At 46.8% G+C, this 24,412-nt stretch overlaps 2 protein-coding genes across 4 annotated transcripts in view; both read left to right on the top strand.

The window, feature by feature from the left end:
• ehmt1b (euchromatic histone-lysine N-methyltransferase 1b) overlaps nt 1-12,842 on the top strand; it is a 38,820-nt gene extending 25,978 nt beyond the window's left edge. For both annotated transcript variants that reach the window (XM_086187210.1, XM_086187211.1), the window contains exons 11-26: nt 1,116-1,348; nt 3,136-3,351; nt 3,437-3,519; nt 3,681-3,787; nt 3,886-4,008; nt 4,259-4,360; nt 4,882-4,986; nt 5,074-5,228; nt 5,342-5,512; nt 7,230-7,374; nt 7,502-7,579; nt 8,653-8,768; nt 8,955-9,041; nt 9,890-9,968; nt 10,159-10,334; nt 11,447-12,842. In XM_086187210.1, the coding sequence (XP_086043336.1) occupies nt 1,116-1,348; nt 3,136-3,351; nt 3,437-3,519; nt 3,681-3,787; nt 3,886-4,008; nt 4,259-4,360; nt 4,882-4,986; nt 5,074-5,228; nt 5,342-5,512; nt 7,230-7,374; nt 7,502-7,579; nt 8,653-8,768; nt 8,955-9,041; nt 9,890-9,968; nt 10,159-10,334; nt 11,447-11,636 (2,166 nt within the window). In that variant the 3' untranslated portion in view covers nt 11,637-12,842. The remainder of the gene's footprint in view (nt 1-1,115; nt 1,349-3,135; nt 3,352-3,436; nt 3,520-3,680; nt 3,788-3,885; nt 4,009-4,258; nt 4,361-4,881; nt 4,987-5,073; nt 5,229-5,341; nt 5,513-7,229; nt 7,375-7,501; nt 7,580-8,652; nt 8,769-8,954; nt 9,042-9,889; nt 9,969-10,158; nt 10,335-11,446) is intronic.
• A 633-nt stretch (nt 12,843-13,475) lies between these two features.
• The window catches only part of cacna1bb (calcium channel, voltage-dependent, N type, alpha 1B subunit, b), a 180,405-nt gene continuing 169,468 nt past the window's right edge, over nt 13,476-24,412 (top strand). For both annotated transcript variants that reach the window (XM_086186888.1, XM_086186887.1), the window contains exons 1-3: nt 13,476-13,942; nt 15,798-16,116; nt 21,345-21,623. In XM_086186888.1, coding sequence (XP_086043014.1) covers nt 13,654-13,942; nt 15,798-16,116; nt 21,345-21,623 — 887 coding nt within the window. In that variant the 5' untranslated portion in view covers nt 13,476-13,653. The remainder of the gene's footprint in view (nt 13,943-15,797; nt 16,117-21,344; nt 21,624-24,412) is intronic.

Below are 24,412 nucleotides of genomic sequence, written 5' to 3'. Positions count from 1 at the left end.
CAGTGCTGACCACTGCACCACCGCGCCGCCCCATGGAAAATCTACCAGTCTAATTTTGATGAAAGGAGAATGGGCCAAGGACAAACCCGTTAAAGCTCGTCACATTCAGATTTTCTTTTGACATTGGTGTTGTCAGAGATCTGTGCTTTAAAGGAACTTGACAACTTGGGAAACGTGCTTATTTTCTGAATGTTTTTTTTTTAATGTTTTCATTATCTATGTGTTGTATTATATTGTATTGTGAAATGACCAGAGACCATGGATGAGAAATATCAATGGATGCGCCCTGTCTGCCCTGGCGGTAGTGAAAGCTACCGATTGGGTAATGATGTGCTTTAACTTTGTATTGCTCAACGTTTGTAAAACCAAGTTAAAACTGAGGCTTATCTCCAGTTCTCACCCTAACAACCTCAGTTAGGGTTTGATCTGTCACTTGAAAGCATCATGCTAAATACAAAGAAATCAGTTTAGATTTGAGGAAAAGGAATTGTGGATGCTCACAATGCAAGAGAAGGATGGACATTGTTATCTCGGCGTTTCCAAGTGTCAAGAACTGGAGTGAGAGGCATAATCAAGAAGAGCCACACAGTACAGAGCAAGAGCCAGGAAGTGAAAGATTTCAATGACACTGGAAAGAATACTTGTGTTTAAAGACCCTGGAACAACTGCCAAGACATTAGTGAGGGACTTAAGTCAGGATATGTGAATATTTTAAAAGAAAACCTCAAGCAGTCGGCAGAAAAACGGGGTCTTGGTCGGCGCTTTACCCACCAGCACAACAAGCCAAAACACACGCTGCTGGTGAAAAGCTACCTCCTTGTGCTACCCAGCAGAGAGCCCTCACTTTGGAAAACACTGAACCTTTGCATGTCCGTGCAGTGAACTCCGACCAAGGTCCACGCCAGAAGACTGTCAAATCTGCATGTCTGGCTCTAAAAATGGTGGACAATGAGCACATTTCCCCAGAAGTTGGTGTTTCCTTAAAGATTGCTTGAGCATTTTTTTGTAATATGTGTTCATCAGACACCACAAGTATGAGTTCAACCAGCTTTTCATGTTTCTGTTACCAGGGTGCATCAACTTATTGATACTTTTTTTTTTTTTAAATTGTGCAGGGAACCTTCATGGAGTGCCAACCAGACATTAGCATCTCGCACCGTTTCCACTGTGCTTGTGCATCGGTGCTGAAAGGACAAAGCTTTTGTCCCCACTGTGGCGAGGAAGCCAGTAAGGCCAAGGAAGTTACCATCGCCAAGGCTGATACCACCTCCACCGTACCTTCTTCGCTTGCTCACGGACCTGCCACAGCCAGGGTCCCAGAGGGCCGGGCGGACACCACCACTGGCAGGTTAATGAACAGCTATTAACTGTTAATTGACAAAATGGTTGAAGTGTTTCCTGATTCTTCTTTCTGAATCCTTTTCAGCACCTTTTAAGAAAGACATTTTACTCCTTGGTCTCATTTTTGCCCCCGCCAAGGTGTCTCTTCAGAGACCTCTGTTTGTTGGTTAGCAGGGTTACACAAAAACGATCAGTCTGATAGCCCATCAAACTTGGTTGAGGGGGTGGAACGGGCCGAGGAGGAATCCGTTACATTGTTGGGCAGATCAGTCATAGCACTGCCCGGTGACAGTAAGCACAACATGACATGTTTTATTTTCACATTCGTGTCCTCCTCCTCAGGACTTGATCAGATATGGTCAGAATCGCGTTCAGAACGAAGTGATGAATTACTGGGAAGACTACTTTTTCATGAAGCTTTGCTAATGATGCACACGTGGTCAGATCTTTTCCAATCTTCGCGTTTGATGAGCCGTAGCCTGAAGACACTACTAGGAGAATTTAAGGCATAGTCATAGCACCACCTAGTGGATACAGGAAGTAAGCATTATGTAACAAACTTTTGTGTTTTGTTTTGTTTTTACATTAAAACTACACTTTGTATTTTTGAATTGCCAAATTTAGGTAAGAAGGATCTACACTGAGTGATGTGACCTGGAAGAATCTCCATGGCTGCCATGATGAGCTGTTTGATTTCTCCAAAATGCTGAGGAAAGGTCCAGAGCCATGAGAGGAGATGATGGCATCCCACGTCTCCTTGGTGCAGCAACCTTGAAACTGACGCACCAATCAGCTGTTCACCAAAACAAACGATTGGCACGATCAGCAGCAGCAACGCGGCTCATCATGCGTATGACATGTGGTGATACGTGACCCTTCGCGTTCGATAAAACAGCACTCGCAAATACACATCATTCATGTTTGTTTTTTTTTTCATGTGAATCAACAAACATAAATCTGGAATAGAAATTAAACCAAAACCCCAAAGGAGCGTGCTTTTACTTGTCAGTTGAAACGTATTTTAAAAGCTGAAATTTGAACAGTGTTTACTGCAGGGATGGTGCTGTAAGCACTGAAGGGGCCTCGCTGATGTTTATATGACATCATCAGGTCAGCAACAAGATTCTGCAGATGAGACCAACGTAGCGGTCAGTCAGAAATGTGACACTCATTTCATACAACAACAACACTTTAAATGGGATTGACTGGAGGATGCGTTTGAACAAACCTTCATTTGTTGCACATTTGTGGCTGACAGTTTTTATTTCGTGTTCAACCTGAAAGAGGAAATATTTTTACTACAAACAAGGTGGAAGACGCGAAGCATTCTGTCGTCCATCTACGGAACACTGTAGTTTCGGGAGACAGATGCGTGTCAGTAACATGGCCCATGGCTTCATGTCGTTTCCTGGTGAAACTGGAAGCACGGTTGTCGACTTCTCCGATCTCCTTTTGAATTCTTCTGTCCACTTTTTGTTGATCCCATTCCATTTTTCCATGGAGCTCAGGGAAAGGTGGATAGGAACAGGAGATAGGACGGACTCACTGAACGCACCACGCGTGATGACATCAAAATTCCCCCTTTTGTCTTGACATGAGGTAAATCAGTAGAAAACACACATTTTCCAGTGCCACTCAGGGGAGGAGGAACAGCCGCACGCTCCACTGTGAGTGGGGGTGTGAGGGCTGATTGTTGGAGATTGGGTTTGGCAGAGGTATACGGCCTCTGGTTTAAGAATGAAACTATTCACTCACTTCACTTCTAAAATACATTTGTTGTCCTTTGTTGTCCAGCACTTCTCGGCTGGCTGTGAGTGGTGAGGTCAGTGGCAGGGCTGATAGCTCTCTATCTATTCGTTCTCTACACGGACTTGAGTCCTCTGCCGTTCCTGGGACATCTAGGACCGTAATACTGCAGGCCAGTATGGGAGCAACCGTGCCAAACCAAGTCCCTCCGGGACCACCTCGAGAAAGTCTCGAAAGCATCCTGGCAGCGCTTGACACAGAGAAGTAAGTTCTTCTTATTTGGATCTCTCTGGATCATCGACAGTCTGGACTGTTGAACCCAATCATTTCTTGTGCTTGACTTTATCAGGCCCAAGAAGCTGCGATTTCACCCCAAGCAACTTTACCTCTCAGCTAAACAGGGAGAACTCAAGAGGGTCTTACACATGCTGGGTATGTGAACCTGCCCTGTGCTGTCCAGCAGTGCTCATCACTACCGTTTATCTTCTGCACCTGTGTCTTGTCTCTTGTAATTCACGTCCATGTGGGCCACTCAATTTTGCATTTATCTGAAGTTATAAATGAAATGACCTCCATCTCCACCCACATTCCAGTGGACGGTATCGACCCTAACTTTAAGATGGAGTCACAGAGCAAACGCACCCCGCTGCACGCTGCAGCAGAGGGGGGACAAAAAGACATCTGCCACATGCTTGTTCAAGTAAGTTATCTATGTTGCCCTGCACTCAGTGCGTTGTTAATGAAAAACTCCCCTTTGTTCTTCAAGCATTCATGTTGGCTGTCTTTGTCCCACTCCAGGCCGGTGCAAACTTGGACATGTGCGATGAAGATCAGCGAACTCCCCTGATGGAGGCCTGTGAGAACAACCATATGGAGACTGTCATGTACCTGCTGAGAGCCGGAGCCAGCGCCACGCACAAGGTACACGCCGCCATCTTTCTCTCAGAGGTTTTTTATCAAAGATACTACCTCATCATGGATCCACTCTGCTGAATAGTTAAAAAAACAAACAAACAGAGAAGTTACTTGACCCAGGATACCAAAGAAGAAATCAGAACTGACAGATCGTTTACTGACATTCATATGGCGAGTTTTAATTTATTTTGAGAAACTTTGGAATTTTTTTTAGTTTTGGAAAAATGTTAGTTATCTACTTCTCTGCTCTTCTCAGGATGTTGAAGGGTTCACGTGTCTCCACCTAGCGGCAAAGTCAGGCCATTACAAGATTGTGGAGCACCTTTTGTCCACAGGATTGATCGACATAAACTGTCAGGTCAGTTCATTTTCCTCGCAGTCACAAAACATCTGTAACAACAGTTCACCAAGGGGCACCTGCATGTGCTCTGGCGCTGCCGATTAAAGTTATATAATAAAAATGATTTTCCTTCGTGCAAGATGAGCTAAATTACCTTGAGTGTCCTCAAAGTCCTTATCAGAGAAAATGTACAACCACTGTGGATCCACATCAGTGGATGCAGAATCAGTTCTTGAACTGCAAATCATTATTTGTTCTCAACACAGGCTGGTGCTGCTCAGTAAACCACATAATGCTGCTTTGATAAGACGGATGGACAAATGTTAAATAGTGAGATGTGTAGCTGGAAGTGACAAAGAAATACGTGATCGAAGATCGTCTCTGTCTGTGGCACCAGTTGGTAGATAAAAGTATCTGAAAATGCTGTTTTTTAAAAAAACAACAACAACAAAACCAAGTTGAACGTTTTCTTTGAACTGTATTTGAATTTTTCTTGAGTTACCTGCTCTGAGCTTCTGAGTGTATTGGTCCGCTCTCAGGATGATGGAGGTTGGACAGCCATGATCTGGGCAACAGAGTACAAGCATGTGGACCAGGTGAAGCTGCTTCTGTCTAAAGGAGCTGACATGAGCATCAGGGATAAGGTTGGTGGAGAAGTCTGTCCCCTCTGTGGTTTTGAGACTTTACAGAAGAATCAGTATTTAAGTGTTGGCTTGTATTTAATGTTTTAGGAAGAAAACATCTGCCTTCACTGGGCAGCGTTCTCTGGCAGTGTGGAGATCGCCGAACTCCTCCTGAATGCTCAGTGTAACATCCAGGCTGTCAACATCCATGGAGACTCTCCTCTGCACATCGCTGCCAGAGAGAATCGTCTGGATTGTGTAACGTGAGTTGCTGCAGGTTTAAATGTTGTTGAAAATTGGAAGGTGAATTTAGAAGAGCAGTCTAAAAAGTATCCGTGCGTTGTTGTCGATAATCAGTCGAATTTGCTTCTGTCAGGCTCTTCCTGTCTCGCGGAGCAGATGTGTTTCTGAAGAATCGCGAGGGAGAAACTCCTCCAGACTGCTGCAGCCACAACTCAAAAGCCTGGGCAGCACTGCAGGCCAATAGGAGGGAGAAAGATGCAAAGAACGCCAGGCTCGCTCGACCAGAGGAAAAATTCCTTCACAGGTTCGTCACTGCGAGGGATTAAACAAGCATTCAGTCAGATAATAGCAGTGTCGAGGTAAAGGTTTGTCTGCATGACAAACAATGTCACTCATTCCAAAAAAAAAGGGGCAGAGTAAAGTACCACACAAACCCCCCAGATTATAGCACTGCTGCTTGTTTTCATCTGCTGTATGTAGGCAGGTAGTAGTAATAGTAGTAGCTGGTAGTAGTAGTAGAGAAAAAAATAAGTGAAAGAAGCATTGACATCCATCACAAAGTATCTGTAAGCAGCAGAAGTCCAGTGTTGATGTTTCAAGTGTCAGGAATGCACTCCGCTACGTATTTGATGAGCTGACAACCAGCTGGCTGATCCTGGTCCAGCAAAGGAGCGCAAGTCGGCTGATTCTGGGTCAAATTTGCCACTCCCGGCCATTTCAGGGGCATTCCTGACTACAGGCTGCTCAGTACTGGGACCTGGGCTGTGAAGCAAGTAGGGCACGATATCTTCAAGCTCCCCAGCATCCGGGGACCAGTTGTACCACGATGGTGGGATCATGCTGATGAATCAGCGTTTCCCTGCCTGTTTGTGAGCACATCCACATGGAAGCGGTGGAGCCAGCGCTTGATGACCAATCACCACCATGTGCTGCATGTCTCACTCAAAATGAGCAAACTACAATATCCCTCACAAATATGGAGAGCGTAAAACGATAATAACCAGCGGCTGCAGCCAAAGGAGGAAGGCGTGCTGCAACGACTGACCATGAATGAGTGAATTCATCAATATTCCTGCTCATCAGTGCGGCAGGAGTCGATCCGACGGTAATCACCTGTCACCGCTACTCAAGGAGTGGGTGGCGTCGACATATATTATAACAAATATTATAAAATAATATTAGTGTCATTCTTTGAGCTTCCGCTGAATCTTCATGTGAATATGTGGCGGTTAAAGAAACCGTGAGACGCTCTGTGGATTTACCTCACTGGTTATATTTGCTCCCACTAAGAGGCAAAAGGCAATACTTCCCTCCTCAGAGAATCAGTAGGGATGGTGGAGATGCTCTTCAGAGGGACTGCAAGGGTTTAGTTTGTCTCTATACCTTGGAACCCCCGAGGGACCCCGGCACTCTTGACATCAGGTAGTCAGTGAGATGAATGGTGATGACGTTGTCTATGAGACTGGAATGGATTTATACACTCTGCCCTGTAACCTTTGCCTTCACCCTGCTGCAGAGCAGGTAAGGTCTGCAGTGTTTGCTAATATATGCTAATATACACCACAGAAAATAAACCCCCATAGTGCTGAAAACTCCGGGTTGACCCTGAAGTGACCTTGCTTAACCCTCTCATCCTGCTTCATAGCGCAGGCCTCAGATCCGGCCAGATGACCCTGTATACAGAGGAGGCAGGATCTTAATACCGCCGACTGGATCCGGCTCTCTGAAATGTCAAATTAAAATCCTGTGAAGTGAAAGTAACAGAAATGGAATAAGGTTTTAACTCTGCTGAGTCCATCTTCTCAGCCATGACGTCACCAGTGTATAATAACATGTGTCTCATCATGTGAAACCTGTGAGATTCCAAGTCCCTGAATTTGCTGATCCAAACTGTTGTTTGGCTTCTTGACTGATTGTCTGGTGTGTGTGTGTGTGTGTGTGTGTGTGTGTGTGTGTGTGTGTGTGCGTGTGTGTGTGTGTGTGTGTGTGCGTGCGTGCGTGCGTGCGTGCTCCATTTGCAGTGACATAGCTCTTGGGCAGGAGAGGGTTCCCATCGCCTGTGTCAACTCGGTGGACAGTCAACCATACCCAGACGACTACAAATACATCCTGGAAAACTGTGTCACCTCTCCCATGAACATCGACAGGAACATCACACACTTGCAGGTGAGTTGGATAGAAATCAAGAGAAGCTTTCAACGTACAGGCATTCATGTAAACCAGCGCTGGACTGATTCTCTGTACCTTGTGAAGTGAACAACAGCGTTGTGCTCTTTCTGTCCTTGGCCACCAGTACTGTGTCTGTAAGGAGGACTGTTCCACAAGTGTCTGCATGTGTGGACAGCTCAGTCTGCGCTGCTGGTACGACAAGGTAAGAATGGACGTCTACATGGATAGACCACACAGTCTTCTTTAACCAGATGTGACCGTAAGTATGGGAGCGCGTCCCGGAAAACCTGGAAAATTTTCCAGTCATGGAAAACATATGGAAAATGAGGAAAAAGGACAAATGTCCTGGAAACGGTTAATATTTCCTGGGAAATTATTTATCCTCCCCCTGCCTTGTGAGCAGATTCAAATGCGTTAAAAGTTGTGGGCAGGCATGTCTGTTGTCACCTTTTTCTGGGCTCAGTGCTTCTCTGCTTCTCAGCGCCCCATGTGACGCTTCCAGCCAATCAAATTTCCTTTTCCGCTTAGAGCGGTTCTGCATCCCAGTGTTTTTAGTTTATTTATCCCGGTGTTTTTAGTTTATTTTGTCGCTAGATTGAGCGAATTTTCAGACGCCGTTAAGGATTTAGTGCCTAGAAACAAAACTAGGGACTCTTAAGTTGAAAAGTGTCGTTAGGATCGGTCCGCGAGTGTGAGGCTTTTCTCTCCCGCGGCCGCAGCCTCCTCTCTGTTCTAAATTATCGCCATGGACTGCACATCAAATGTATGAGTAATAAACGGGTAAATGCAAGTTACAACAGTGGGAAAGAACGCTTCCAAAGTATGAGGGGGACGGAGAACTGTATCAGTGTACGTAGTAACTCGTGTCTGTAGCAGCTGAAAATGTCCTGGAAAACAATTCCGGGAAAGAGAGGGAACCCTGTGTCAGTCTGCAGCTCTTGTCTGAAGGCTTTCTGCTAGATTTTAGGATCCCAGACATTTGCCACAAGCGTATTGATGTGAGCAGCCATTACCTTGTTGATGAGGCCTAGATGGCAGCTGTTTTAGCGTGCGATGTTGAGGTCACAGCTCCGCGCTGGACTGTCAGCTTCCTCCACACCAAACACCATCCAGCTTGCTGTGGAAGCAGGAGAGGGTCCCTCCAAAACCATTTGGAAGCAAACGATTGTTGATCCTGTCACCGAATGTTGGAGACTTCCTATCATTGGAGCCGAGATCTACTAGACAATTCATAAGGTGTTTTTTTTTTATTTTGTTTGTTTTGGTCTTGTTTAGAGTGGGTGTCTTCTCCCTGAATTCTGCCGCGAGGAGCCTCCTCTTATCTTTGAGTGTAACCACGCCTGCTCCTGTTGGAGGACCTGCAAGAACAGAGTCGTGCAAAACGGACTCAGGTATTTAAAATACATTCTCATGTCCAAACAATTAAAAAATAAAAAATTCAACTCTCTAGCACACGATGTGGAAAAATTCTTAAGCTTGGATACGTAAAGGGATTTTGTTTACAAGAGAATCGGATGAAAATGGGCGAAACCCCACTTCCACGTATAAAGAGAGGGTGATTGTTGTTGATCTCCCAGGACCAGGCTTCAGCTCTTCAGGACCAGTAAGAAGGGCTGGGGTGTCCGTGCACTGCAGGACATACCACAAGGGACCTTTGTGTGCGAGTAAGTCTCATTTGTTTGTCCCAAGAATTTGTTATTCACTATTTTGGTTAAAAAGCAGCAAAACAAGAAGGAAAAAGGTTTTAGTTTCACTGTAGACATGAGCTGCTACAGCTGAGAGGAATACAACAATGTGATAAGAAGGAACGAGATCCTAGGTTTGCCTTGGATGTCTTATGAACTTTCTGAATGGCAAGCTGGTATTTTAGAGGAACCAACGAGCAGCCATCATAACATTTAAGACGTTTGTAAGAATTTTAGTGGGGGAGTTGCACTTGAGAAGTGTTGTCTTCAGAATCCTCCCGAGGAACCCTAACCCTGAGGGATTGTTATACGAATCCAGCCATTCATCTAAACTCTGCCTGTTTGGTAAAATGCTGATATGGGAACAGTGCAGGGAGAAAAATGAGAAAGTTAAAGTCATGCATACATCTACTCAGATGGTTTAGCGTGAGCAGCATGCTAGCAGAGCAGTTAAGGCTCCGCTGTCTGTACACAGGATGCATTCAAGCCCACTTGTGAGCGTAGGTCACCAGCAGCTTGGCGATGTTCAGGACCAGCGGTGTCGACACATCGTTGAATTATACGTGCCATTTCATATCAAGCTGGGAAGTGTGTTCATTAAAACTGAATATCTGTGTGTGTGTGTGTGTGTGTGTGGGGGGGGGGTGTTAGTTAGTTAGTTATTCAATTAAACTTCCCTTCTGGCTTAAATGCTTCATCCCGAGTTCCCAGCAGGATTGTTGAGTCTCTGTATCTCAGGAATGCAGTGTCCCTATGGGAAGGTTTGTAACGCTCAGCGTCGCCGTGGCAACGTGGGCGCGATGCTGACGTGTCCCCTGCTCTCATAGGTACGTTGGTGAGATCATCTCTGAAGCAGAAGCAGAGATGAGGCAGAACGACGCTTACCTGTTCAGCCTCGATGATAAGGTAAAGCATTTGGGAGGACTTTTGTTTGTTTGTTTTTTTGACTGACCAGTGTTTTTGTTGTTGTTGTTGTTGTTGTTTTTTTCCCCCCAACTGGGTCTGTGAGATTTTGATGAGTAAGAGTCTTTTTTCCACGCAGATTTCTTCAGCTGTGTGATTGCACCTTCTCTTTTGAATATTTGTTGCCTCTCAGCCACAAGATCTATACTGCATCGATGCTCGTTTCTATGGAAACATCAGTCGGTTCCTCAACCACATGTGCGAGCCCAACTTGTTTGCCTGTCGAGTGTTCACAACGCACCAGGACCTTCGTTTCCCACACATTGCCTTCTTTGCCAGTGAAAACATCAAGGCTGGAGAGGAGCTTGGGTAAGAGCTTGTCCTTATTCCGCCTGTTTGTCTTTGTTGTTGTTTATCATGCCTGTGTGGTGTAAACAGAACCCAGCTGTTCCACCTCTCTGAGTCGCGCGCTAGCATTCATCAGCAGTGACACATCTGGGCTCACCAGTGTCTCCTAAAACAAACCGGAACCGAATGGCCTTCTCTCCTCTCTTCTCTCTACTGGGCTGTGAGTGGCTCATCACATCCAGGAGGTCTTTAAGTCGTCCCAGAACCCATCAGCTGTGTCTGCTCATGGTGTAACCAGCGCATATCAGGGCCAAGACTTCCTTGTTGGGTCCGCTACTCATCGTTTACAGTCAGCATGGAGTAGAAAAACGACAAAGATGAGCGGGTTGTTTGGAAAGTAGCCGGTTTTCACTCACTTAACAGTTTCAAATCACCGTAGCTGCTTTAGTAAATACATGAACTGAGATTATCTTTGAGTGAGCCGGGGTGATGAAACCTACGACCACAATCACACATGACCATCACAGGGACGGTGCTCATCAACTCAAGGTTTCCCAGTCTAGTCCTGAATGCACCAGATGCCATCAAGGGATATTCAGAGAGCTGGAGCCGAATTAAATGACCCGGATTTGTTAGTAAGGGGAAGATCAGTCCAGGCTGTAACATGGCAGCACCTGCAGCCACAGTCAGGGTGGCTTTGCAGTAAATATTCCTGTTGGTTCACTGACTGGGCTCAGATTCGAACTGAAGAACCAGCGTCATGTCAGATAGGGTGGGGTATCAGGAGGCCCTGAAGTTCGAGTTTTCTTAAATCTCACAATGAAAGCGAGTCAACTGCGATAACTGTCACCATCGGAGGCACCTTCTTTTTGGGTGTTTCACCGTCCGTCCCTTTCACTCTCGTTAAAACGCGACACTGCAGGACGCGAGGATGACGTCCTGAGAACTCCTCCAGTCCAGAGCCACCAGTTATCAGAAAGTGATGATGACAACCTGAGCCCACCGGGCAGCACCGGGCAGATTTAATGCAAAGGATTTCCTATTAAAAATCAACAACATCAAAAACTGACATTGAACCGTGCTGTGACGAGTTTGTATTAAATACTATTTGTTCTCTCATCCTCTCTGGCCAGATTCAACTACGGCGACCACTTCTGGGAAGTCAAAAGCAAGTCGTTCAGCTGCGAATGCGGCTCCTCCAAGTGCAAGTACTCGTCCGCAGCCATGGCGTCGCTGCAGGCCGACAGCACGCCGGAGGAGCAGCAGCAGCCCAACGCGTCACCGGACACCAGCTCTTCCAACAGTCCCTCCAGTCCTTCTTAAAAATGTCCTCACGCAGGAATTGATTACACTCGGCTGATGTCATCATCACCCATGGACTCTTATTAACGAACTGTGTTGCAACTTCAGATTCCAACCCGGACCTTTGTGACAGAGATGCACAATCAAAGCTCGGAGGAACATTCTGCTCCTTTATTCCACCCTGTATCTTGAACACTAGGGGGCGGCAAACATTCTTTACATTTTATCCACGACATCACCAGGAAAGAGAACTTTGCATCATTCTTTTCTTTTCTTTTCTTTTCTTTTTTTTTTCTTTTCTTTTTTTAAGAATATCAGTTGTTCAGTGGCTCTTTTTTGAGAGTCATAATCAAGGATTTTCAGGGTCGGGATAAGGGGATTGTAGTTTTCCTTTTTTGTTGTTGTTTTTTTTTTACAAAGACAACCTCAGCACACACCTGGGTGTTACTTGTTTGGCCTTTGCCGTCATTTATTGTGAACCATTCCAGCAAAAATGAGCTGATAGTATTCGTTGCATCATTTCTGCTTCCTTGCAGTGTTTGAACGATTATGCCCGACATTTACCACCATAGCTTAATATTAACCGAGATGATGTGAACGACAAAGAACTAGCGCAAAAGACGGGACTGTTGTTTTTTTGGTTTTTTTTGTTATTTCATTTGTACCAGGTGTCCGACGGAAGGATGCTTTCATTCCTCAATGAGGCATTTCTAGTCTAAATAAATTGGATGATGTTTTTATGAAGCATGTTTAAGGGGAATTTAATGTGTCATAAGGTCCCGCCATTATAAAGAATTGATTTCACTGAGATGGGAGTTTTAAAACAAGAAAAAAGAAGAAAAAAAAAAGAAAAGGAAAAAAAAAAAGGTGCTCATCCATTTTTCACTCATTTTTATTTCCCAAATGAACATAGTTTGTAAAATAAGAGAACATTTTAAGTTTTTTATGTTTAGTTTTACCTCCAGTTTTCTAATCGTACTCACTGTAGTTGGACTGTTTCTGATTTTGTCTCATGATTTTGCCAACAGAAGCCAACTTGTCTTTTTAAACGTTGTTAGTAAAGAAGTGACTGTTGTGCAAAGTCTTGAAAGGTGTAAATGAGGGGGGGGGAGAAAAAAAAAAAAAACCAACAACATAAAAATGCACTTCCAGTACCTTCTGATACATATTTCTGGACCGTGAACCATCCATCTAATTAGCTGTATCTTTTTCAATAAATTTAATACTAATGGATTTATTCTGATGCTGTTTCTCTCAAACCTGCTTCTAGAGAGGTGTTAGCGGAGAGGTCTGTTTCAGCTCCTCGTCTCGGTCGGCGCGAACATCAAAGATCTTCAGACCGCAGCCCGAGTTCGACCCCGAAGGCACCGGCAGCAGCTCAGCTTTGACTGACAGGCTCAGGATGGGACCGTGAAATATTTTCGCAGCTGTGGCGTCGGAGCGGCGGACGCTTCCCACACTCGGTGTGCTTTAATGAATTTGCGCCGTCGTTCTGAGAGCTGCAGGGGCTCGTTTCAAAGCCGTTTAACGCTCTACAGAAATAGAAAACTAGAAATACCGCATCACGTCTCTAATGGGCGCCTGTCACAGTGACCGTGACCTTTGACCACGAAAATCTTAGAGCCCCAGTGGATGTTTTTACTGTACTTGAAGACATTTCCTGCAGGTCTTCCTGATGTATGGTGTTCATATGAGGCGATGGTGTCTTTGACCTTCGGCAGCCAGGATCTTTTGACTGCCGGTTGAGGTTCATTGCAAATTTGAAGAATTCCACCCAAGGCATTCCTGAGTTACCACGTAAACCAGGAAAAGACGGACTGAAAACAAAATGCCTCCTACCAGTAGAAAGGGTGGATTTAGAATTCATCCCCGAACGTCAATGATACCTGCTGTCTGTGCAAATCAATCACGGAAGTTGTGAACAGGATTATAATCTAGGGAACCCTCCTGTAGATTAAGACTTAAAATCTCTGCAGCACCAAGGCGGAGAAAAACCAGCAGGAAGTGAGTGAGTGTACATCTGCAGGCTTTTCAAACCATGATTGTTCCCTTCCTGATTACCGGGGTTGACAGCAAGAAAATGGGAAATCATGACAAACAAGATGCTGGGTCAGATTATAAAGCCGTAAGGGGTAGGGCAGGAAATGGCCTTTCCGCATTCCAAGTTGTGAGAAAGTTGAGTTTGGTGTCCCGGCCCGGGTCGACCCTGCTGCAGCCACACGTAGGCGAGAGAAGGCACTCGTGTCTGCACCCCTGGACCGCAGGAATGAAGAGAACCCTTCCTCACACCTCGACATGGGCGGAGAAACGATCGGCCGTGCTTTACGGTACGTTGACTCTTCGTTTGCATGGGTCAGCTCGCTTCAGGCAGCACAGTTACGACGCACGGGGGACGTCTGAGGGAGACTCCAGGCAGAGGTCGGGTAGTCACAGCTGTCAAGACACGGTGACGACATCCTCATCATTTTCTTGCGTGTCTATAGGAAAGGACGTGTTTCATAACATTTTGACGTCATTGTAAAATTCGTGATGTCACTGACGATGTCAAAAACAGCGCAGCGGCGGAGCCTGCAGGTTCTCTTCGTCCTGCTGGGACCGCTCGTCTCTGAAGGCCTGTCGCTCAGCACAATTTTGAACACTGGTTTGTTTTCACTCCTGTTTTCCCAAGAGTTCAGAGAAAAGTTGGAAGCCGTGGCACGTCAGGAACTTTGTTCACAAACACGCCAACGTTTGCGTTCGGGACTTGGTGAGGACGTCACCTTTGCCTAAGAAGCCTGACAGGTGTGACGCCACAGCGTGCAGAGTGACGCCACAGCGTGCAGAGTGTCGTAGCTGGTCAGGATGAAAGTCCCTGTGTCCCAGTCGCCGCCAGCTACAAGAACTCTACACGACAGAGTAGAAGACGATGGAGTACTAGTAGTACTCAGGAGGGAGGCAGTATTACCTCAGTGAGTACTGCAGCCATGAATTTCGAAGCTTATTTCATTCAACTTAAAAACGGTGGTTGCTAGCAAGCGGCTAAACGTGACCTCCAAAGCACTGCAAACAGGAGAAGCAGGTTGGGATCTTTCTTCCAGGCGTTTATGCTTTAAACATCACAAAAGTTGGGTTTATCACTTGAGATGATCCTGCTAGTAATTAGCCAGGGTTTGTTTATTTGTTTTCTTTGGCAATAATCAAACCAATTTAAGGTTCTTGGAAAGGAAACTGGAGCGATGCTAACTTCAAGGCAGGCCTACATTAAGACTGCATTTCTAAACCGCTCTGTTGAAGTCAGCAGCTCAGTGTGTGTGTGTGTGTGTCTGTCTGTCTGTCTGTCTGTCTGTCTGCAGTATGGAGCACCGGCGACGGCCTCCTCTTTTTCTCTTTGTCCTCCAAACTCTTCATTCATGCCATTTCAGTGGGACAAAAAAATCCGGACGTGTTTCGTGTTTGGTTTTTCTCCTCTGTAAAAAAGATGATGATGCAAGAGAGAAGGACCCCCCCCCCCCATACCAAGGGCTCCTCCTAATTTGCTCATTCTTAAGTAGAGTTGATTGAAGTCTAACTAAAGAATATTTATGAATATTAATTTGTGCACAGAAATCCCCCTGATCACTGAAACTCCTCTGGGTGAGGATGGACGAGGCGTCCTCGCTGTGGGTGGCTGAGGACAGGCCTGATGAAGTCCAGCACCGCTTCACCAGCCAACAGTGGAAACAGGAAGGGAAGCGTTTTGGGCGGAGGTGGACTGCGGCCATGATGGCAGCTACAAATACCACCGCTGGCTGTGTGAATGACTCGAGTTCCTTCACAGCACTGCACTCTCAGATTATTCGGTTGATTACGACATTCAGAGCAAGTCACAGTTTTCCGTGTCGGGCTAAACGTGACCCCGCTCTCACAGAGGCTCCCTTCCCTCCCTCCCAGCTGTTTTTCAGTGGAGGTGGCGGTGATTCCGGACTAATAGTGGTGCCAACGTGCTGGTGGAAACTGGGGGAGTGGTTTGATTCATTTCCGTCCACATTTTCATTCTTTTTGTAAAATCTTTTTCGGCCATTTGAGTCCTCTTCCGCTCCTGAGCCGGCACAGGTTGTCTCTGGAGTGTCAGCATTTCTTTTTTGTTGTTGTTTCGCACAATAACATTCTCACAGCTCTCTGTTTCTTTTATTAACCGATGCCAAAACTTGTTCTGCCCATCAGCGGTACGCTCAACCATGTTCAGCTCTTGGCGGATGCTCACTCTTGGGGCCGAGTATGAGGATACCTGGGCTCTGGCACCTGGGCTGAAACCTCCTCGTGAGCAGCGGTGGAAGCAGGAGTCAGAACCTGCAGGGGAGGCGCCCTCCTGCACGGATGACCCCTACTTAGAGAAGTCATCATGGACGCCCTCTGACATCAACACCGCCAAGTATGACGCGGTCCTTCATCTGAGCGGGCTGGAAAGAGCTGAGGGGAGGGATGGTGTACATCGTATTGTCAGGAACCACAAGCTCCTGAACGGCACATCATGGCACCCCAGGTATCAGTCCCCCCGACCCCCACCCCCACCCCCACCTCCACCACCACCAGCAGCATCACAGTTTGTGTTTTTGTCATGAAAACATTCATTTGTGTGTACACAGACCTTTTCACAGCACCACACCACATTCCAACTAATTCATTCCATCTGGAAGCGTCTTTTGTTGCTGCGGTTTGTTTGCTCTGTGGTTAAAACGTTGTGGTGGACGCACAAAATTTCAATTCTGATGTGCCACCATGAGCGACCTTTACCCCCCCCCCCCCACAGCAAGAGTGGGATGAACCTGAGGCCACGCAGCATTCAGCGGCGTCCGCTCCCCTCACGTCAAAGGTGTTGGCTTCAAGATGAAGATTATTGGTTAAACGATTGAAAGAAGCTCAAGAAATTGTACTATTTAATTCTATTTCATGAAATACATCAGTAAATACCACGCGCGTGCATTTCACAGCTCAGTGACACGACGGAGGTCAAGAATGTTGTTCGTCACACCAAAAACAGAAGAGCCAAGATGAGTTTCTTGTTTTCTGGAGTAACTCTAACTCCAGGGCGCACCACTCAATCGATGTCAGGGGCAAATCATTTAATAACCGCCAGGATTTATTTCCTGTCTGTAAAACGGAGTCGAGGGATCAAAAAAATACATTTGGAGCAAAATTGTGATTCATGAACTTTTAGATTGAGACAGTTTTTGACCTGGGCAGGAGCTCTGGTTGTTTCAGCCCACATTTCTAAAAACCCTAGGAGGGCAGGGACGTCTCTGTGCTTGTGCTCTTCTGACACTTCAAACTCAATCACATGAGAAGTTTGCTTGTTTCGTCACCAGTGCTGTTAAGACAAGGATTCCATCACTCACTTCAGATCTTTCCCTTTTGGGGGATTGTTTTTTATTGTTGTTTGATTTTTTTTTTTTTTTTTTAAAAAGGAACAAAATTCCATTGCAGCTCTCTTGCGTTCGGACTGCTGTGCACCAACTCAACCACCAGAGGGCTCTGTAGCAACTTGTGCTGTGTCAATTCATCTGAGGGCGATGTTGAGAGGGAGGTGGAGATTCCTAGCTGTCAAACGATGAACCAACAAAACAGCACAAGACTGTAAGAGCTGCTAATCGGCTGGTAGATGTGAACACTGGAGACGTCCGGGGTGCAGCTGGTTCAGCAGCGTCTGAGCAGTAGAACCTTCACACACACACACACACACACACACACGTACGTTGCATCAGTTGAAATGTGTTATTAGGAACAAATTTATTCCTTGCTTGCAAATATGTTTTTTTTTGTGTGTTTGTTTGTTTTTTTCACTCTGCAAACTGAAGCTAAAGAGACAGGATGGATTTTCAAGTTTCACTTGAGGTTTCTGAGCGTGAGAAAGTTCCGGGTGAGAGCTGCTCCCCTGTTCCCTCTGGGCGGCGACGGGACTGAAAAATTTCCTGCTCACTTTAATGGCACCAGAGTGACAGGTTGCGCAGGACGAGGTGCAAGTAGAGACAGAGAGAGAGAGAGACAGAGAGACAGAGAGGTGAGAGACAAGAGCCCCACAGATTAAAGACGTGACCCACCACTGCATTACGTGTCCGTTTTGACGCTGCGAGGCACGGCCACGCCTCCCTGAGGGACTCTATTAAAGTGTCCAAAAGGGTTCCAATTTTGATCAAAGGGAGTTGATCTTGACGTCGGCATTGACTCCAAAAAAATCCTTGATTCTTTTCTTCTTTTTTTCTTAACAAAAAAAATTGTCAAATTTGTCAGGACTATTCCCAAAATACCTCTGATTAACATGACGCCCGATCTGTCATGGCATTGAATAAACTTAATCCTGCTACCGTAATCCCACAGACAGGTTCTAGTAGGGCCCTACTCTACCTTCTAGTAGGTGTCCATCTAATTGTGAGCCTTAGGGGTTGGGCTTAGGGGTTAGAATTAGGAATAGGAAACACGAGCTCCATAACAAGCCTACTTGGCCTACTGGGCATTAATAACTTTGGGTCAAGCAAATGAAAAGGCGATCACAGCCTCCTACACCTACTCGTAGGCAGGGTGGCGCCCTGCTAGACCATGTCTGCAGGATTACGGGAGCGGGGGTAAGTTTTTTCAATGGCATGACAGAAACCAAATTGGCTGAACGTGAATGATTCCAGGATTCCTTGTACTTAACGAATCCCAGTTGGACTCAGAGGGCTTCACAATCTACACAAGGTACCGCACCCTCTGTGCTCAGGTCCTGGATGTGGGACGGATCCAGGGGTTTAGCACCTCCAGATGCTGCCAAACCTAAACTAGACCTAAAAGAACCGCAACACGGAATTCAAAGAAACCCAAGATCCACATTCAGACTTTAGTTGTGAAGCGGTCAAGATTTCCGTAAACAACCTGGATTCTTCTCAGGTGATAAAGGGGCTCTTTTTTATTGCATGTTGGGCCTCATTTAGTCCAAAGTTGTCTTTGGAGACTCAAGCACATTTTAGGCCTCGGTTTAGTCCTACAGCATGAAGCAAAGCCGTCCAGTTATTTGTAGCAAAGTACCGGCTGTGCATTGACAGGAACTGAACGCTCATTGATTGATTGACACACAAAAACTGGTGCAGGGCAGTCCCTGCAGTTTCCACTAGCATCAGGCATTCCTTCCTGTCTGTCAGACTAAATTGAGGGCTGTAAAAGTCCCAGCGTGTGTGGGAATACATCGGTGCATCAGAACATTTCATGAATGAGACCACACACACTTTGCTTGCAGTCAACGATCCGAGGAGGGTTGAATCAATGACGGCCGGACGTGGCCTGTAACTGATAGGTGAAGCCTGGGAGTCCCTTCAGGTCAGAGCTGAACTTCCACCCTCCTCACCGACGCGGCTCACGGATGCAAATTCTCTTCAAAAGGCCACTGGAAAGGCCAGCAAATGTCATAGCATGTAGTCTTATGTAATAAACAATGGGATCTAAAGAGAAAATAGCACAAAGATAAGGTTGGCAAATACTGGCAGTGATTCCTGGCGCACAGGACATTTACTGAGGGAGCCAAACTGAGCGCACCTTCTCTCTTTCACCCTGGCTTCCAACTCCCTAACACACTTTTTTTTTCTTTTCTTTTTTTTTTTTGCAAAACAGTCAAGGCAAGTCACTGCTTTACACGGAGTCGGCAGCACAGTCGCGGGCATCGTTTAGCCCCCCTTTTGTTTTCATAACGCACGTGTTTTTCTTTGCATTGCCGTACACTTTGAGAAAACCCCTTATCTGTATCCGTAGTGTACTTCAAGAATCCACATCTGCTCACCAGTGGGTTTACTACATGTATGGCAAAACTGTACTGCAAACTTCTCCATCCTGCATGCAGGAGAAGCAAAAACCACAAGTGCCCCCCCCCCCCCCCACACACACACCCCCGTTTTTATCCGTGCCGGTGCCTCACGCGCTCGTTCACGTCATGGCTTGTGTGTACCGGGTTGACGCAAATACTACACTTTCGTTGTGAAAAGTTGTGGAAGAATTGTCGAGTTTTTCGAGTGGCTGTGAAATCCTCCTTGGTTTGTGTGTAAAGTTTCAGAAAATAGCGCTCAGGAAATGAGAGTGAAATCGTAAAAATGCTGATCGCCCTCGAAAAAGCAGAAAATACAAGAAATATGGAGACGATTTGCAGTCGTGAGGCGGGCGAATGGTTTCAGGTGGGAAAACGCTGTCATCCATCAACTGATTAAAACCAATCACTCCGAATTTGACCGTGACAAAGACGAAATAAACGTTTAGTTGTGAATGGAACTTTGGTAAAGGTGTCCATGAGCGACCTGTAGAGGGGAAGTCTATGTTCTCTTCCATCCTTTAGAACCTTTTCTGTGTTGCGATGATGGGAAAAAAAACGACAGGAGCCCAAAGGAAATCCGCCTGTTGTAAAAATTCCACAATCTAATTGGTTGGTAGGCCTGATGACGTGAACATGAACCGCATGTACTTGGTATTTTAGTTTTTTGTTTTTTTTTGGTGGTATAAGTAACGGGCACGGATGTGGTTACCGCACTCTCTGAACGTGTTTATGTCCCGTTACCTCTTGAAGCATTTTCCATTCTAGACATGAATCTATTATTTTGCCAACCCTAATTATTACACTTTTTAAAAAAAATATTTTTTAGTGCCACTGTTGTCAGGGGTTGAAAAATGATGGATTGGTTTTGATGAAGTAAAGAAAAAAAAAAGTGCGCGATTATTCATGCCTGGATTAAATCCCCGTGTGTGTGGATTTGAGTTTGGAAACGGAGCTGCAGCGACCGGTGGGGGGCAGCAGTGCGCCTCTGCTGCCGCCAGTCTGGCGCAAATTAGATGAACACTTGAAACTTGAACATGGATCCATAACCTCACTTAGGCCAAATGTATTTGTTGTTGAAATATTGTTATTGTTATTATTATTATTATTTTGTTAGTTTAATAATAATGATAATGATATATATTTTTTTACAGTGAAATTAATTAGATCTGTAATTGATTTACAGCCCGAACGTTGTTGAAATGTCTGTTTCCTCCTGAAGACAGGCGTCAGTGTCTGTTCGAGGCAGACGCGCGTGTCCGTGCACCTGGGTCCGTGCACCTGGGCCCGGGCCCGTCCTGGACGTCTTTGCTCAGGTGCTGCCCTCACGAGAGAGCAGGTGTTCGTCTCGAGAGGACCGGACGCTCCTCTCAACTTCCCCAGTTCTACGGTGTCTCGGTGCTCGCCGGCAGCAGCCTGCGCGCTCCGGTCACCGATAGGTGCTTTCGGGTCACATGAGCTCCTCCTTATTCCGCCGAGGACTGGAGGAGCCTCCAGTTGCCCCGAACAGCGAGCGATCAGGCACTAATCACAGGACGAGCGCTCGCCTCGGAGGAGCTGCGTGTGTTCCTGCTGGGGGGGGGAGAGAGAGGGAGGGATGAGCGACACGCTTCAACTGGTGTGTGAACGCTGCTGCCGCCGCTGCTGACACGATGCTGCGGACGGCTGATCGCTCTGGTTCCTCCGCTGGGGAAGCGCCGATGAAGTGATTTTTTCCCCCCGTTTCTTTCACAGGTTTTATCGCTTCAAACTTTAACGAGTTACATTCGACGGAAGATGAAGGAAGGGACCGGGTCAGGAAAACGCGCTTCTCTCCTCCCGGTGATACACTCCTAACGTGAATCCCCTGCTTTTGGACGAACTGCGTTTTGTTGTGATGCGTCTCCCCTCCATTCCCACTGACACCACTTTGGATTTTCCCTTTCGGATTTGTGCGTTTCCAGAATGGCTCGCTTCGCTGAAGATCTACCCACCCGCTATGGAGGGGGCACAGGCGGGGGAGGGAGAGGTGGCCCCGGCGCCGGGAGAGGGGGAGCCCGAGGTGGCGGCGCTCCGGGTGGCCAAAGGATGTACAAGCAGTCGATGGCCCAGAGAGCCCGGACGATGGCCATTTACAACCCGAACCCAGTCAAACAGAACTGCTTCACTGTCAACCGCTCCCTCTTCATCTTCCGGGAGGACAACCTCATCAGGAAGTACGCCAAGCGAATAACTGAGTGGCCATATCCTTCCAGAACACACACACAAACACACACACGTATCCCTCAGGCCTGTTTGTCAACATGTTAAATTCTGTTGCATATTGTTGCCAAAGCTCTCGGTGTAGCGTTGATGGTGGAGGTCTGTATTCACCTGTCGCTCCTGACTCTACATCCGCCTTTCTTACTCATCGAATTAGACCCCCCCCCCCCCCCCAGCGCGACCACAACTTGTCTAAATAGCTGTAGTCGCTAAAAACTGCGTGCGTAAAAGGCGAGTCGGTAATGCGTTCACGGACTCACTGCTTTTGTTGCGTGAGCTTCGAAGAAGAGCGAATGTTGTATTTGGTTGGACTGGGGAAAAAAAGGAAAACTGCCGCGGGTATCGAGGGAGCAGCAGCGGCGCCGCCTCGTCTTTGTGGTTGCGCTCTCCATGGTGCTGAAGTCGCCCCCGCTCCCCGCTCCCCGCCGCGCTCTCGTCACCGCATCAATACGTAGGCCAAATAAGATAAATGTCAATAAAGATCCCGTCCGCCGAGGGTTGTGGTTCAGAGGCGCCTCGCTCGTCAGGAGACGGCTAAAAGTCACGTGAGAAACAAGGGAAGGTGTAAAAACAGGAGATCTGTCCTGAAAGCCCGACCAGATTTCCTGGATTAATGAATGTCAAACTGGAAATGTAAAAATGGCTTTTGTTCTTTGTAAAAGGATGAGTTCCCTCCCTGTCAGGTAGAACGCAGCTGATGAACGTCAGGTTTCTCATAAAGATCCTGGAATGGAGCCGTTTGGCAGTGATTGACAGGATGCTCCCATCCACTTGGTGTCTGTTACAATCTGAGTCAGTAAACACCTGCCGATACCGGAACCGATCGTCATTATCATTATTATTATCATTGTTATTATTATGTTGTTGTTGTTAAGGTCACATCGTGGGTCTGTCGTAACCATGCAACTCTTCTGAAAGGAGCTAAATTACGCACGGATGCCCTGACTTTAAATGTACAGCAGAGGAGTCGACTTGATCGCGGGGCTCGGACCTGATGGGTTCAGGATCCAGTGGAAGCTCTGGATCGAGTGTGGATCAGCCCAATGATCCTGATATCAAATCTGTGAATGATAACCTGTGTAGGCACCTGTATTCCTCGTCCCCTCCACTGGCTGGTGGGTGATAGCGGGCGTTCACTCACAGCATAGGAACAACACGGTTTTGGACTGAATCACCATCAATACCCACTGGTTTTCCTCTGAAAAGGGGGGGGGGGGGGGCATAATTTTACTCCTTCCTGTTATTCATACGGAACTGTTAAGTACATGCTTTGCTAAAATAGTCAGCAATGTCACGATGTCCCTGTCCTCTATGTGGATGTACCTGCTGAACCTAAAACGCCACAGGACCAGCATGAAAGGAGGGACCAGCTGAACCAGTACAAGGAGCCTTTACTCCCCCGTCAAGCTAACAGTACTCTGTGTTGCATAATCAGGCTAGTTGGGTGTCTTATGGGTAATAATTCTACATCTCAGCCTCCACATAGTCCCTCAATAGACCCTGACCTGCGGGCAGTGACCTAGTGAAATTGAATTGCAGAATGAGCCAACCATTGAAAATGGTCGGAAATGGCCACCCATCTGGAAAGATCATGAGCGTATGTATAGGATGCTTTCTTTCGAGGAAGCATTCAACCACAGCCTGATGGACGGTTTATGCTTTAATGGACGGAATGTGTCCGAGTTTAAAGGAACAGGACTTTTTAAGAAATAAATACGCCTATTTACCACCCTCCCCAGAGCAAGACAAGAGTATGGATACGCTTCTCTCTGCTGTGTGTGTACGTTGGGTAGCTAGGGATCAGCTGACCACTCCTTAGCTTAGCATAATGATTGGTAGCGGATGGAATTGATGGAAATGAGCAGAACTCTGTCAAAAGCCATCAAATATATTTTTTCCTCAAAACTGAGTTTATCTGCATGAGTAGAGATGGCATTTGTTAAAGCTATCAGTCATTGAATACGAGGGGGCGGCAGGGTGGTGCAGTGGTTAGCGCCGTCGACTCACAGCAAGAAGGTTGTGGGTTTGATTCGCCGGCCAGCTGGGGTCTTTCTGTGCGGAGTTTGCGTGCTCTCCCATGCCTGCGTGGGTTCTCTCTGGGTACTCTGGCTTCCTCCCACACACCAAAAACATCCTCAATAGGCTAAACTGCCTGTAAGTGTGACTTGTCTGTATCCCACCTCTCGCCTGATGGCCGCTGGGATAAGCTCCACCCCCCATGACCCTGAACAGGTTAAGTGTATAGATGGACGTGATTTAAAAACCAGACACATTGTTAGAACTAGTGTGTGAAGATGGTCAGTCATTACGGTAAATCTTGAGTTCTGTGTCGTGGTCAACTGGACCTTTTGAGTTCCCTTGAAGAAGTTTCTCCTCTCATCCGAGAGGCGCCATCGGTTCCACGCCACTGGTGGGGAGTCGCAGGCTTTTAGGTATCGGTGGGTGTGACCTTCTACATGGCCGTTGTCACGTGTGAGCTCGGGGTTTCACAGTCATGAGGTCACATGAGAGTCGTTTGCCCAGTTGGTATTAACGCGGCTCATTAGGGGGTCCAACCGAGATCTGTGTGGGTTGTTAGAGCCATGGAAACCAAGCGTGAGTGGGTGCTGAGTTTCCAAGGGAGGGTGCGGACCGTATTGTAGGTGGGAGACAGGAATGATGAAGGCCACTTCATCCGGTCAGGGATGGTCAGTCCAGTCTACGTGGCATGACAGGAGCAACCGTCCCTGAACACAACTCCCATGTGCCCGCAACTCCATGGAGGGTCAAA

This window comes from Aulostomus chinensis, chromosome 19, assembly GCF_037954235.1.
Source record: "Aulostomus chinensis isolate RoL2024-O1b breed Wild chromosome 19, RoL_Achi_v1.0, whole genome shotgun sequence".
In the NCBI taxonomy this organism is placed as follows: domain Eukaryota; kingdom Metazoa; phylum Chordata; class Actinopteri; order Syngnathiformes; family Aulostomidae; genus Aulostomus; species Aulostomus chinensis.
The sequence above is the reverse complement of the archived record's forward strand: the minus strand, read 5'-3'. Positions and strand labels throughout refer to the sequence as shown.